This window comes from Macrotis lagotis, chromosome 3, assembly GCF_037893015.1.
Source record: "Macrotis lagotis isolate mMagLag1 chromosome 3, bilby.v1.9.chrom.fasta, whole genome shotgun sequence".
Lineage (NCBI taxonomy): Eukaryota > Metazoa > Chordata > Mammalia > Peramelemorphia > Peramelidae > Macrotis > Macrotis lagotis.
The window spans coordinates 219,901,197-219,918,195 of NC_133660.1; the positions used below are offsets into that span (position 1 = coordinate 219,901,197).

The following is a 16,999-nucleotide window of genomic DNA, read 5'->3' on the forward strand; positions in this document are numbered from 1 at the left end:
TTTAATATTTATTTATAACTACAATGTAACTCATGAGTATAATGACCATACATTACCAATGAATATAATAATAATGAACTGCAATAATGCCACATGAATGGACTTTGAGGGTCCATACAGCCCACACACTACAGATTGGACACACATGACCCATTATAAACTGCATAGACTGACCTATGGATTGAACAGTCATGAATGGCCATCACCTGTGGGGAGCTAAGGAGAGCTGCTGTGGATGGCCACTCCTTTTGGAAATCCATGATTATAAGGGATAGACTTCTATAGATCTCTGGCAAATGTTGACAATGTCTATGAACTCAACTTGTTTCTTTGACCCATTTTTTAAAAAAGCAACCCTTCCTTACTTCACTCTTTGTGAACCATATGCTTGCAAGGGAGGTGACTGAAGGAATTAGATAATGAAGTTCCCAGATTCTCTGGGGAGGAACAGTAGGTAAGGGATGTGAGAAATACTCCCCAGTGTGCATGAACCCTTCAAGTGATGTGAGAGCTTCTGATATTTGAGTTGTACCACACTGAGAGTTCTAGGGGCAGAGCTGTGGTAAGAACTAGACCCCCTGGCTCTCAGTACAGGACTCCTTCCCATTGCACTAGATTGTCCCCATTTTCTTCTGAAAGGACAAGAGATCTCATTGGGGGAGATGCTCACCCATCTGAGAAGCTATAGACAGGAGAGGGAAAAGGATTCTGTTATTCCCTTCACCCACTACCCCAACAATGCTACCATTGGCTAACCCTGAATGTCTTGCTTCCAAGTCTCTGTGGAAGGACCCTATGCAGAGAAGCCTCTGTTCACTAACTGAAGGTCCCTTAGTATTCTTGACTAGTTCTGAACTGATCTGGCCCTGCTTTGGCAGGCAGGGCCCCCTCCCCACCACTACTGCAAACCAACAGGCCCAGGCCAGAAGACCAGGGAGTCTGTTTCCCTTAAACTTAAAAAAATAAAATAAAATAAATACTGACATTGTTTTCCATCTTCCTTTAAAACCAGTTCTTCTTCCTCCTCCTCCTTTTCCCTCCAGGCAGGAGTGGTACAAGAAAAGGTGGTTTGGTCCAGGAAGAATCTTTTTAAAAAACACTGACTCCTTCAAGGTAAATCATTAATGGGAATTGGCAGAGACTTTGCTGAGGTCCAAGAAGTAACAGATTTCCCTCGGCCACCAGCTTAGCAGAAAGAAGACTAATTCGTGTGTGAGAAAACCGCGGAGAAACACAGCCAACTGACTCGGGGGCCCACTTTGAAATAACTGACTGCCCATTGAGCCAATGCTATAGCACAGTTGGACACCTGGCAATTTGGGCAAACTCTGCCAGCATTTTCACAGTCTCCAAGTTCAACATGATTCTACAGGGTGACACAGGAAACCAAAATCTAAGGTATTAAAAGAGATAGCTCCTATCAGACCAAGGGAGGTGATAATTCTCTCATCCTTTGTCCTGGTCAGACCACGCAGCCGTATTGTGCTCAGCTCTGGACATCGTATTTTTTGAAGGACATTAACAAACTAAGGTATGTCCAGAGAAGGGCACCTAGAAGGGAGAGGAATAGGAAATCAGTCCAGATCAGGATTGGTTGAAAAGCTTGGAAAGTACAGTATAGACTGGAGAAGGAAAGACTTAAGAGGAACATAATAAATATCTTTGGGTCTTTATAAGATTGAACCCAAGATGATGGTTTAAATTTGTTTTTTCTGGGTCCTAAAGGGGAGAGGAAAAAAAGCAAAAGAGAAAGTTAGAGGGAAGATGATTTCAACTAGATAGAAGGAAAATCTGGCTAACAATTAGAGCTATCCAATCATGAAAGAAGTTGCTCCTGAAGACAGATTCCTCCATTACTGGAGATCTTATAGAGAAAACATGGATACTCATTTTGGGATGGGGGGGGTGGGGGGAGGAGGGTGTTCAGATAAAGGTTAGGCTTGAGGACCTCTGAGCTTTCTTCCAACCCCAATTACAATTTCAGAATTTTCTGACTCCCATATTCCAAATGGATGAATGAGCTCATTAGGATGAATGCTCTTTGGACTGTACAAATCAAGCTCCTCTAGGGCTTCTGACCCTGGGTAATTCTTGTCCATGTCTTTCTAGAAATGCTCCATAAAGGATATAGGCCTTCCTCAAGTGCTTTTAATATTTTATGGGTACCAGTTATCACTCTTGGGGTATCCATCTGTTATTTTTCACTCCCGCTACATAACCAGCCCACATCATTCTCCAATTATACATATCCTCGATGATGTCTTTCATGTTAATTTTTATATACAGGTCATTGCTAATTGCACATTGCAGTCAACTTACAAATTCCATGTCTCTGTGGATCACCTGTAGTTAGGAAGTTATGATGCTTCAGAAATTGTGGAATGATTCACAGCTGCATCACATCGTGGAGGAGTTATTGATGCTAAATGCTTTGTTTAAGCATTTCAGAGAGAAGATTGGGTTCATTGAGGCTGCCATTATTTTCATGATGGTCTGTTTGCTTAGGTACATGGTGAGCAGCGTGTGTAAAGATGGCAAGTGTCATTTAGAAGGGTGAGGAAATCCATCTTACCCTAGAGAAAAATCAGAAGAAAGGGACGGGATAAGGGGGAATGGGGAGAGGGGAGGGGGGAATAGGTGATAGAAGAGAGGGAAGATCGAGGGAGAGGGTACTCAGATTCAACACACTTTTGGACAGGGCCAGGATGAAAGGAGAGAGAATAGAATAAATGAGAGTGGAGAGGAATAGAATGGAAGTAAATACAGCTAATAATAGCAACTGTGGGAAAAATATTGAAGCAACTTCTTTGATGGACTTATGATAAAGAAAGCAGCTCACTCCAGAGACAGTCATTGGAATCTGAACATAAACTGAAATAAATTCTTTTTCTCTCTCTCTCTATTCTTGAGGTTTCCCATCTTCTTGGGGGGGAGGGGAGTTATGTTTATTCTTATGTTTACTCTTATAACATTCAATTTACATCAATGCATGGCATGGAAACAATGTAGAGACTATCAGACAGCCTTCTGTGGGGGGAGGGGAGGGAAAAAATGTAAAATTCAAAACCTTACAAAAAATACTAGGTAGATACTACAATTGTATATAATCGGAAAACAAATAAAACGTTAAAATTGCAAAAAAAAAAAAAAGATAGCCAGTATCCCATGAAATTTCTCTTCTTGTAGGTTCTGTATGCACAGTGAGTCCAACCTCTTATCCACCTGTGATTCACTGACTCTTTGAGGTCTGCTATTTTTACTTATACCAAGAATGTTTATATGGATGTGCATTTGACCCAGAGTATCCAAAAATAAAAAAGATTAGCATGGCCCCTACTCTCAAGGATTGCAAAATCAATTGGGAGGGATATGTGTGCACATACATTCAAATAAATATGCTACAAAAGAGAGTGTGAAGGAGAATACCAAATAAAGTGCAATGAGAAATCTCAAAGAAGGATCATTTTCATCTGGGAACACGATAGAGTTGTAGACAAAAAGGCTGTCATTGAGTTAGGAAGACCTAAGTTTCAAATCCTTCCTCTGATACTACTCTCCATGAGACCCCAGGCAAGTCACTCAACCTTTCTAAGTCTTTTTCCTCAGTTGTAAAATGAAGATAATACCAGTTCTTCCACAACAATATTGTGAGGAAAAGCACTTTGCAAATCTTTAAGTGTTACATAAATATGAACTATTATGATTAGTGAATTCCACAAGGGCAGAAACTTCTTTTTATCTGAGCTCTGCTGTTCCCTTAGCGCAGTATATGGCTTTGCACACAGCAGGCCAGTCGCTAAGTACTTATTAATGGCCAACTATGAACAGAGCCCTATGCTAATAAAGGACTACAAAGAAAGGCAAAAGACGGTTCCTTCAAGGAACTTCCAGTCTAATGTAGGTGTTTAATGCATGCTAAAATTTACTTTAGGGATCCATGCCACCCATCTCACCAGTTATACAGGACTAACCTCCTACAACCTCTCAACCAGGGACTTATCCAGGCTATCCACTAACAGCTTATATCAAGGAGAGGAAATCTTATTTACTTGTGTTCTCTTTGGGCGCCATGATGCAGTATCCCCACCTCCGGTCTCGGTCATAATTGTGTGTGGTTGCACACCTGCAAACAAGACAATAAACATTGTGATTTGAAGAAAGTCAGACAATCTGGGTCCATCAGAACACGTAATGTCTGATTTTTCTGTTTTGTTTTTTTGGTCTATTTTTATCTTCCATTTTACCATCTATGATCAGTTTTCCCTAAAAGTCCATTCTAATACATCACAATCAGTCCCAAATTACTTTTCAAGTCTTTTTTCTCCCAGAAGATAAATCTTCTTCAGATGAGATATCATTTTCCTCTTAAAAATGTCTACATGTGCTTTCTTATGATTTATCTCTCATCAGATATACCTTCTACCTAACCAAATCCCTCCTGGATGTTTCTTTTGAATTTCCTTTTGCACTTATTTAGCTATATCTATTTATCTTTATCTATCTATCTCCTATAGATACAGAGATAGATATAGACAGGAAAAACCAAAATAATTCCTGCCTTCAAGGTGCTTACATTCTTTTTTTATTTTGGTTTTTGCAGGACAATGGAGTTAAGTGACTTGCCCAAGATCACACAGCTAAGTAATTAAGTTTCTGGGGTCAAATTTGAACTTGGTCCTCCTGACTCCAGAACCAGTGCTCTATCCACTGTGCCACCTAGCTGCCCCAGGAGATTACATTCTAAGGGAAAACAGCATATATAAATAAATATAACCATCAACAATCATCTGTCTGTCTATCCATCTATATTGTTTTCTGCCCTCTTCACAATCTACTTAGAATTTAAGCTGCTAAGGCAGAAACTATATAATTTTTTTCTCTGTATTCCAATGGGTTAGTATGTCTAGCAAACAGTAGGTGCTTAATAAATGCTTGTTTCAATTGAATTGAATTTTGTGGTTGAAAAAAGCCCTCCACCAGGAATTGGATAACCTGGATTCTAGTCTGATCTGAGATGGTTTTGGTCAAGTTCTGACTTCTCTGGGCCTCAGTTTCTTCTTCTTTCATATGAGAATGTGGGACTAGATGATCACTAAAGTTTCCTTCAGCTGTGATAATCTATGAGCCTAGGGAATTAAGATGCTATCTAGGAGATGCACAGACCCATATATTGCTCCCAACACTGGAATTGTTTGAATTTATGAGTCTATCAGTCCTCTAGAGCCTCAGTCTCTCTCTCCTACCCTTTCTCTTCCTCCTTCCCTCTGTTCCATTTGTTGAGTACCCAACTGGATTCCAGGATCTTCTCTCTTCTATTTATAACCTTCTTATCCAAGCATTCTAAGGCTAGGGGCTCCCTGAGCTATGTGTTTTTTTCTTTATCTGGACATGTCAGGTTCTAGAATTCATGAATTGTTGCCCAGTAGGTGGACTCTTGACTTTTTATGGGCCCCATCTACTTTCTTGGTTTGGCCCAATTAGGACAAACAAGTGACCAAATGTCTAAGGTTTGAACCACATCTTGTACTAAAAATGAATTATATGGGTATGGGTGCATCTGGTAGAAAACAGAGAAGCCTCATGCTGACTCTTGCCCAAAATGGTTTTAATTTTCAGTTCTCTAAAGCCTTCCTGTGACTTCCCTGTCTCATGGAAAGTCTGTATAAATGTGGAAACCCCAATATAGAACGTTTTCCAGATTTATCAACCCAACTTTACCAACTCATAGATATATTAGTCACTTAGCTTCACAGGGGCCATATCCCTCAAAATGTAATATTGTCATTTGTCTTATTCACACTGTTTTTCATGCTTAGCTTAGATATCCCTACCTCTATCCTGATGACAGTTAGGTGGAGAGAGTAATGGGCCTGGAGGCAGAAAGACTCATCTTCATGCATCCAAATCTAATTTCAGACATTTACTAGTAGTGTAATCCTGGGCAAGTCATTTAATCCAGTTTGCCTCAGGTTGACCTGAAGAAGGAAACAGCAAACTATTCCAGTATTTTTGTCAAGAAAACCCCCAAATAGAGCCACAAAGAGTCAGGACTTAAATGACTCAACAACAACAATACCTCCATTCCAATCTATTGAAATTTCTCTCCTTCCTCAAGGAAAGTTAAGGTGCCACCTTTTCCATGAAGCCTTCCAACTGCCTATTGAAATTTCTCCCAATTTTCTCAGAAAATTTCACCTAGAACTTTCCTCTACATATATCACTCTCCTTTTTATAAACATTATTTATGCCCTTCCTTCATTAGAATGTAAACTTCTTTCTTAAAATTTTATATAGTAGGGGCGGCCAGGTGACAATAGTGGATAGAGCACTGGCCCTGGAGTCAGGAGTACCTGAGTTCAGATCCAGCCTCAGATACTTAATAATTACCTAGCTGTGTGGTCTTGAGCAAGCCACTTAACCCCGTTTGCCTTGCAGAAAAAAAAAACCTAAAAGAAAATTTATATAGTTAAGGCAATAGTTAAGTGATTTGCCCTGAGGTCAGATTTGAACTCAGGTCCTCCTGATTCCAGGGTTGGTGCTCTATCCACTTTGTAGAATGTAAACTTCTTGAGGGCAGGGATTATGTCTCTTGCATATGTGTGTTCCAATGCCTTGAATGTAGTAAGAGATTAATAAGGGTTTGTTGGAACATGCTATATCCCATCTTTCCCATAGCATTACTCAACATAGGAAGGGGTAGACCTTCTTAAGAAAGACTATAAATATTGATTATAAAAGGAGGAGACTAATAAGGTAGTGATGGTTGGACTGACCTACCATTTCTTCAGGGACCTGACATTAGAGGTGCAAGAATGGTACATCCGCCCACCAAAGCGAAAAGGAAAGCTGCATTGCTGGCCATCCTCGGTGAACACTAGAAGACACAATGGAAAAAATGTAATAAGGGTTAGGCATCACCCTTGAAACTGGTTAGTTAATCAGAGAGCAGAAAGAGGAAGCATATTGTATAGCAAGCCTGATCTATATGATCTCTATTTCTCATCACTGCTCACTCATAAAATCATATAATTTTATTCATAGAATTCTGAATCCCATCTCTGTGTCTTTGTATGTTCCTGTAATGCACTCTCTACTTCCTCCTCACCCCAGTGCTTAGAATTCCCAGACTTGTCAAAAACTTACCTCAAGCACTGCCTCCATCTGAGGCCTTTCCTTATCCACTCCTGCTATTAATACCACCCCAAATTACTTTGCATATATTTTGCATCTATTTTCAAGTGTATTTCTTGTTTCCCAAATTAGAATATGAGCCTTTGGAGAGCAGGTACTTTTTTTTGGGGGGGGGGGGCTGATTTACCTAACACTACACATGGTGTCTGGTACATAGGAAGTATTCAATGAATACTTGTTGAATTGATCTGATTAGCTAAAACTCATCCTTAAATTCATGAAATTCATTTGATTGAATTATAGAATTTTTAGATTCAAAGAATCCTTACATCTTGGAATCAGAGGACCAAATAGAAAAAGGTTAATTGACTTCTGAGGCAGAACCAAGATGGCAGCATAAAACTAGCATGCGCTTGGAGCTTTTCCCCACACAACATTAAATGAAGACTCCCAACAGACATTAAAGCTACAGATCCCTCCAAAAAAAGAGTTATAGTAGACATCATGGAGGATCTTCAGTGAAGGTCTATCTCTTTAGAGGAATAAAGAAAATAACTAAGCAGAAGAGCGGGAAAGTCAGTGGAAAAGCCATGGGAGGCTTCTAGTCACAACACAGCCCAGATTCTGGCAACTAGACAGCAGCCTAGGTCCTGGTTCAGTTAGATAGCAGGTCAGCAGGGAAGGGCCCATCCTCAGACAAACTCTGAGCCCTGGGAATGCTGGAGCAACAGTCAGGGTTGGGTAGGGAGCAAACTACCCCATAGGCAAAGCCTGACCATTAAAGATGATGCAAACCTCTGCATAGGTAATACCTGGGCTACCTTGGCAAGCAATAAGTCAGGGATCAGACCCCAATCCCAGTACAAAAACACTCACAATTATACTCACTATAACTCAGGAGTAGAGCTCAGCTATCAAAATGAGCAAAAAAAAAAAAAGGAGCACAAACCATAGAAAGTTACTATTCAAATAGAGATGATAAAAATGCCATCTCAGTGATAAATTACCTACATGAGAATTCTCAAATGAATTTATGAATTGTACTTAAATCCAAAACCTCATGGAAGAACTTAAAAAAGAGTTTAAAAACCAAAGAAGAGAAGAAGAAAAATGGAAAAAAGAAATGAGAGTCATATAGGAAAATGGTGAAAAATGACCAAAGAAATCAACTCCTTTAAAAGTAAAAATGACCAACTTGAAAAAGGATGTAACTCTTCAAAAAATAAAATCATCCAACTGAAAAAAAAAGAATGCAACTTGTTTAAAGTAAAATTAACCAACTGGAAAAGGAAACTCAAAAACTAACTGAAGATTAGAATTGGACAAATGGAAACTATGACTCTATGAGACACCAAGATTCCATCAAACAAAATCCAAAGGCTAAAAAAATTGAAGACAACATAAAGTAAAAATAAAAAACCTGGAAAATAGATCAAGAAGAGATAAATTATGAATTATTGGTCTACCAGAAAGCCTAAATCAAAAAAGAGCCTGGAAAATAACTTGCATGAAATTATCATGAAAATTGTTCTAGGGGCAGCTAGGTGGCACAGTGGATAAGCACTGGCCCTGGAGTCAGGAGTTCCTGGGTTCAAATCCAGTCTCAGACACTTAATAATTACCTAGCTGTGTGGCCTTGGGAAAGCCACTTAACTCCATTTGCCTTGCAAAAAACCTAAAAAAAAAAAAAGAAAGAAAGAAATTGTTCTAATATACTAGATCAAGAAGACAAAATAATCCTTGAAAGAACTCCTCTAGAAAGAGGCTCTAGAATAAAAACTCCAAGGGCTATCATAGTTAAATTCCAGAATTCTCAACTAAAGGAGAAAATACTTCAAGCAGTCAAAAAGAAGCAACTTAAATGCAAAGGAAGTACAATCAGAATTACACAGGACTTACCAGCTTCAACATTAAAGGATCGGACAGCCTGGAATATGATATTTCAGAGGGCAGAGAGCCTTGGAATATAAACTATTAACTACTCTGCAAAATTCAGAATATTCTGTAAGGACAAAAGAAGGATTTCCAAAGAGAAATTTCCAAAATGTTCTGATAAAAGGATCATAACTAAACCAAAAATTTGATCTTCAAATACAAAATTCAAGAGATATATAATAAAGAAAAGGGAAAAGGAGGGGAATGCTAGTCAAGAACATTAAACTATATATATGCATATATATATATATATATGTATATATATATTATATTCCTATAAGGGAAGATAACACTTGAAACTCTTGAGAATTATATGTCTCTTAGCACACTTAAGGGGTTGAATATAGCTGAAGGAATTATACTTAGACGACATGGTTACAGATGAGACTTGAAGTAATGTTGACTATGAGGGTGGTAGCCCAGAGAACTTAAACAGAGGGAGGGAGAGTACTTAGAGTATTTATATATAATTAAATCATGAAGTCACATTACTTTACTAGATACTTTAGTTAAGGAGGATTGTAGGACAATAGGGACAGAGGCTGGGAGTCTACTTAGAAAGTTTGGTCATAAATAGATTAGGAAGTGATTTTGTCTTAATCCTTACTTTAGTTAACAAGGGTTATAATGCTATGGTTAGAGAGCAAAAGGGAGGGACATGAGGGACTGGACATGAAAAGATTGTGAAATTATTTGGCTATAATTGGAGGGAGTGCCCTTGGTGGAGGAGAGATATAAATGGTTCACAAAATCATTTGAATTTTGCATGATGAGGATTGTGTGTCCATCAAGGGTGCTTGAAAAGAGGGGGCAGTATAAATCAATTATAAATTGAGGTGATTTATGAAGCTTGAGAAGTTTTTAATTTCTTTTTTTTTTAGGTTTTTGCAAGGCAAATGGGGTTTAAGTGGCTTGCCCAAGGCCACACAGCTAGGTAATTATTAAGTGTCTGAGACCGGATTTGAACCCAGGTACTCCTGACTCCAAGGCCCGTGCTTTATCCACTACGCCACCTAGCTGCCCCCGAAGTTTTTAATTTCTAATGGGACAGAAGAGAGGAGTGTACTTAGTGACTATGAAATAATGCTTTTTATCAAGCAAGCAATCAATCAATGAACCTTTGAGAATTCTATCAGGACAGATAAAAGAAATATATTTTGACAAAGGTAGGTACATGGCAGGGTTAAAACAATGAAGACATACAAAGAAGGACTATTATACTAGGTGAAGTCTAGGATTTAGTGGATAAATAACACCAAGTTAAGAGGAATAAAGACATAAGAAGGTCAGGGCGTGAACACTGAGTACATCCTACTCTCAATAGATTTGACCCAGAGAGGGAATACCAATTAGGTTTAAAAATCTATCCACCCTACAAGGAAGTGGGGGGGGGGAGGGAAGGAAAAAGAGAGGAAGAAGGGAAAAAGTGAAGGTAGAGGTAAAAGTAAAGTTAAAATTTAAAAGAAAAGTCAAAGGTGAAAGGGAACAAAACATTGGTGAGGAACAAGAGGAAAGAGAAAAAGAAATGTATAAAGGGGGAAAGATTAGCAATCCTAACTATAAATGCAAATAGGATGAACTCTCCCATAAAATGAAGCAGATGACAGAATGGATTAAAAATTGGAATTCTGCAATATGTTGTTTACAAGAAATACAATTGAAGCAAAGAGACACACAAAAGGTAAAGGTAAAGCTAGAGCAAAATATATTATGCTTCAACAAAAGTAAAAAAAAAAATCAGGGGTAGCAATCCTGATCTCAGAAAAAAATAAAAGCAAAAATAGGGGATAAGAAAAAAAACCACATCTTAAAAGTACCTATGGTGCCATAGACAATGAAGTTATATCATTATTAAATGGAAATAAAGAAAGTCAATAAAATATTAGAAAATTTAAATATGATATCCTCAGAAGAAAAATAAATGGGGATAGAAAAGAATGTACCTTTTTCTCTGAAGTACATGACACCTTTTACCAAAATTGATCATGCTGAAAGGCAGAAATTAATAAATGCATACTTTTCAGGTTGTGATACAATAAAATTACATGTAATTAAAAAGTCATGGAAAGATATACCAAAAATTAATTGGAAACTAAATAACCTAATTTTAAAGAATATGTGGATCAAATAAAAAATCATAGAACTAATCAATTATTTCATCCAAGAAAATGACAATGAGACATCATACCAAAATATAAGGGATGCAGTCAAAGAAATTTTGGGGGAAAATTTTATATTTCTAAATACTTATATGAATAAAATTGAGAAAGAGGAGATCAATGAATTATACATGCAACTAAAAAAGCTAAAAAATAACAGATTAAAGGTCTCTAAATGCCAAATTAGAATTTCTGAAAATTAAAGAAGATATTAATAAAATTGAAGGCAAGAAAACCATTGATCTAATAAACAAAATTAGAATTGGCTTTATAAAAAAACAATAAAATAGATAAACCTTTAGTTATTCTGATTAAAAAAAAGAAAGAATACCAAATTATCACTATCAAAATTTAAAGGGTGAGTTCACCATCAATGAGGAGGAAATTAAAGAGCTAATTCAGAGCTATTTTACTCAGCTGTATTCCAATAAATTTGACTGAATGAAATGGATGAATATTTATAAAAATATATACTACCCAGATTAACAGAACAAGAAATAAAATACTTAAATACCCCCTTTCCAGAAAAAGAAACTGAAGAAACCATCAATAAACACCCTAAGAAAAAATCTACAGGTCCAGATGGATTTGCAAATGAAATCTACCAAAAATTTAAGGAACAATTAATTCTAATTCTATATAAACTATTTTTAAAAATAGGAGTAGAAGGACCTCTGCTAAATTCCCCTTATGACACCAATGTAATGCTGGAGCCAAAATAAAGAAAATTATAGATCAATCTCCTTAATGAATATCGATGCAAAATTCTTAAACAAAACTTTAGCAAAGAGATTGCAGCATGTTATTACTAGGGTAATACACCATGATCAAGTAGGCAGGAATGGTTCAATATTATGAAAACACAACATAATTGAACAAATCAATAACAAAACCAAAAGAAATCATTTGATTATCTCATAGATGGTAAAAATGCCTTTTAAAAACATTAGAGAATAAAGGAATAAATGGAGTTTTCCTTAAGCAGTAACTGTCTAAAATCATACACAAACTTTATTTTGAAATGGGAATAAACTAGGAGCATTTCCAATAAGATCAGGGGTGAAACAAGAATGCCCACTGTCACCACTACTATTCAATATAATCTTAGAAATATTAGCTTTAAGAATACGAGAAGAAAAAAAATTGAAGGAATTAGAATTGGCAATAAGAAGGCAAAACTTTAGAGAACTTTTAAAAATCAACTAAAAAACTCCTTCAAACAATTAAATTCAGCAAAATAGAAACATATAAAATAAATCCACATAAATCATCTGTATTTCCATATATGAACAGCAAAGCCCAAAAGCAAGAGATAGAAAGAGAAATTCCATTTAAAGTAACCATAGATCAACCCTGATGGACTTGCTCATCCCTTCAGTGAAAAAACCAGGGAAAATTTTAAGCTATCTGCAATGGAGAATACCATCTGTATCCAGAGAAAGAATTATGGACTTTGAACAAAGAACAAAGACTATTACTGTCAAATTAGGGGGTAGAAAGCATTATATTATTATGTAATTTTACTATCTAATACTTTATTTTTCTTCCTTAAGGATATGATTTCTCTGTCATCACATTCAACTGAGATCAATGTATAACATGGAACCAATGTAAACACTAACAGAATGCCTTCTCTTGGGGGTGGAGGGAGGGAAGCAAGAATGGAGGAAAAATTGTAAAACTCAAAATAAATAAAATCTTTCTTTGAAAGAAAGAAAGAAAGAAAGAAAGAAAGAAAGAAAGAAAGAAAGAAAGAAAGAAAGAAAAAATAAAGTAACCATAGACAACATAAAATACTTGGGAATCTACTTCCCAAGATAAACTGTATGAACACAATTTAAAGTCAGAGCTAAACAAATGGAAAAATGTCAATTGCTTATAGTTAGGCCAAGCTATATAATAAAATAATAAATTATCTAATACATATAATTATATATTTATAAATATGTAATTATAAGATATGCATAATAATATAATTAAAATGACAATTACTCCCCCCAAATGACAATTCTACCCAAATTTAATTATTTACTTAGTGGCACATCAATCAAACACCAAAAAACTATTTTCCAGAGCTAGAAAAAAAATAGTAACAAAATTCATATGGAGCAATAAAATGTCAAGACTATCAAGAGAATTAATGGGGGGGGGAGCAAAGAAAGTTAGCTGAAACAACCCAGAGGCATTAGCTTCTGGGATAAGAACTCACAATTCAATAAAAACTGTTGGAAAAACTGGAAAATAGTATGACAAAAACTAGGCTAGATCCACATCTCACACACTATACCAAAATAAGGTCAAAGTGGGTTGAAGATTTAGATGTTAAAGACAATACCATAGACCAATTAACAGATCAAGAAACATTCTATCTGACACATCTATGGAAAAGGGAGAAATTTATGGTCAAATAAGATATAGAATTTTAAATTATTATTGCCATTATAAATGGCAAAATGGATGATTTGATTATATTAAATTTAAAAGGTTTTGTACTAATAAAACCAATACAATCAAGATTAGAAGGAAAACAGAAAGCTGGGAAACAATTTTCTTTCTGATAAAGGTCTCATTTCTAAAATATATAGAAAATTGAATCAAATTTGTAAGTTACAAGTCATTCCCCAATTGATAAATGGCCAAAGGATAAGAAAAAGCAGTTTTCAAATGAAGAATTTAAAGCTATATATAATAATATGAAAAAATGCTTCAAATCATTATTGATTAAATAAATAAATTAAAATAACTATGAGGTGCCCCCTGACACCTATCAGATCAGCTAAGATAACAAAAAGGGAAAAGAATCAATTCTGGAGAGGTTGTGGGAAGTTTGGGACATTAATGCACTATTGGTAGAGTTGTGGAATAATCCATCCATTCTGGAGAACAACAAGGAACTATGCCCAAAGAGCAATAAAATTCATAATACCCTTTGATTCAGCAATACCAATACTTCTATGTCCAAAAGAAATCTCAAAATTGGGAAAAGTCCTGTATGTTCAAAAAATATTTATAGCAGCTCTTTTTTGTAGTGGCAAAGAATTGGAAATTGAGGGAATGTTCATCAATTGGCGAACGAATGTCATGGAGTACTATTGTTCTATAGTAAACCATGAGTGGTTGGCCTCTAAAGAAGTATGTAAAGAATTACGTAATTGCTACTGAACGAAGGGAACAGAACCAAGAAAACATTTTACATATTAACAATAACTGAGCTGATCAACTATTATGGATGCAACTCCTCTCAGCAGTTCAGAGATCTAGGACAACCCTGGAAAAACCTATTATGGACAACATCATCCACATCCAGAGGGGGGTAAAAAACACAGAATTTGAATGGATACTATGTTCATTTTTTTAAAACTTCTCTTATGTTTTTCCTTCCTATCCCATTCAATGTTCTTGTAGAACAGTTCTTGTAGAACTGTCGGGTTCCCTCATAATTCTTGTTGACGCCAACCCCCACCATAAGGGTTGAACTCCATCCTGTCAATGTCTTTCCCAAAATGTGTTGCCTGCCTGGACTAGACAGAAGATAAACCCCAGGTGGAGTCTGACCAGAGCAGAATACAGTATGATTAGCTCCTCTCCCATTCTAGACATTCTGTCTGCATAAGAGCCATTCTCCAGTTGCTCCCCAGAGCATGGATGGTAGAGGATTCATACATTAGTAATTCATCAAATCAGATAGAAAGATAAAAACAGCTGAGGGCTTCTAGTAAAAATGAGAAGATAGAACCCAGGACATTTTGATTACAAAGGAAGGAAGAATGGGAAGGTGTATAGGACCAACAGGCAATAGACTAAAATGAATAAGGGGCCACGGTCAAAACTGCATTTCAAGTTTCAAGCATATTTGACTCCCAAAGTACCTATATTTCACATGTTAACTTCTCTATGTCCTATTGCAGTTTTATTAATTTAAATATTTCCCAATTACATTTTTGTATTTGTTTCCAATTGCATGTTAAGATAGTTTTCAGCATTCATTTAAGTAAGATTTTGAATTCTTTATTTTTCTCCCTCATTCATTTCCCGTCTCTCTCCCCGAGTCAACAAGAAATCTGATATAGGTTATACACATACAACTGTCTTAAACCTGTATTTATATTAGTCAAGTTGTGAAAAAATCAAAACAAAATGGAGAAAACCATGAGAAAAAAACACAAAACAAAATTTTTAAAGTGAAAATAGTTTGCTTTCATCTGCATTCAGACTCCATAGTTCTTTCTCTGGATGTGGGTGGCATTTTCCATCAAAAGTCTTTTGGAATTGTCATTTCCAATAAAATTGTAATCTAGTTTGGGCCACTCTGAAGTGTTTCAGGTAGCAAGGTAGCCCTCATGCTTAACTGCCTGCTTAACAGCTCTCTAATAAAAAACATACTTGTAGTCAAAAGAACAGAGAATTAGAAGATCAGTTCAAATCTCGTCAAGAACACTCAGGAACTTCTGGTCCCCAGCTCTACCACTTATTTATATGACCATGGGCAAGCTTCCTTCCTTTTCTGTGTAAGAAGAGAGGGTTGGACTAAATATTTCTCTAAGTTAAAAGTATCAAACTCAAATTGAAATACAGGCCACCATAGGGCTCTCTACTGTAGTATATTAACTTAGTTTTAAATGTTAATGTTATCTTTTTTATTTTTGCTTATTTTTTCAAATATTTCCCAAAGGCATTTTTCATCTGGTTCTGACAATGTTTGGGAGTGTTTTAAGCCTCATGTTTGACATTTCTGCCCTAAGTTCCTTTGAGCCCTGTGTCCTATCATCCTAGGTCTGCAGGATGCTTCTCTTCCTTCCCTTCCCTAATCAAGCCAGGGAATTTCAGTGGGTGCTGAGTCCTCTCTACTTTGCCTTGGTGTCTCAGAATAGATTGGTCAAAGAAGAAGGTCTCCCCCCAGAACAAAGCCATGAACCCATTCCTTAAAGAAAACATCTAAGTAGACCCAGCAATGTTGGTAGGTGGGGACCAACATGAAGTGGTGGGAAAAACAATGAATTGGCAACAGGAAATTAAGGTTCTTGTTCTACTTCTAGCACTAATTTTCTTTATTCTTTGTATCTTAGTTGGTGTTCTTTAAATTTGTAAGATGTGGACAATAATCCCTATTCGGTTTATCTGACAGGTTTGGGAGAAGTGAAGAGAAATGCAATACTATCTATGAAATTATTTTGATAACCATAAGGTGCTTAAAACATTTTTTGTTCATAAAGAATCACAGCGCCTCAATTAGGACCTGTCTCCCTGGTCTCATTAAAATATCTGCTCATAATTTGGAACTGTGTCCAAAGGGCAACAAAATCGTGCATACTCTTTTGACCTAGCAATTACCATCCCTAAATCTATATCTCAAAAGAGATAAGAAATGCATAAAGGACTTTTAAATACAAAAATATTTATAATAACTCTTTTCTGATGGCAAAGAATTGGAAATGGAGGTGAACAACTTTGGGGAACAACTGAACAAATTGTACCATTGATTATGATTAGAATGCTACTGGGCTGTAAGAAATGATTAGCAGGATGCTTTCAGAAAAACCTGGAAAGACTTACATGAGCTAATGTAGAGTGAAATGGTCTGTGTATAAAAAACCAGCAATATTGTAAGATGATCAGTTGTAAATGATTTAGCTGTCCTCAGCAATACAATGATCCAAGACAGCTCTGAAGGACTTAGGATGAAAAATGCTTTCCATCCCCAAAGAAAGAGTTGATATTGTCTGAATACAGACTGAAGCGTGATTTTTTAATTTTATTATTTTTGAGGAGTGGTC

The 16,999-nt window shown here is 36.3% G+C and overlaps 1 protein-coding gene across 1 annotated transcript in view; it reads right to left on the reverse strand.

The window, feature by feature from the left end:
* The window catches only part of HGFAC (HGF activator), a 62,241-nt gene that overhangs the window by 34,926 nt on the left and 10,316 nt on the right, over nt 1–16,999 (reverse strand). Inside the window, exons 3-4 of the mRNA XM_074229861.1 lie at nt 6,778–6,874; nt 4,050–4,123 (exon numbers count right to left, since the gene is read on the reverse strand). Coding sequence (XP_074085962.1) covers nt 4,050–4,123; nt 6,778–6,874 — 171 coding nt within the window. The remainder of the gene's footprint in view (nt 1–4,049; nt 4,124–6,777; nt 6,875–16,999) is intronic.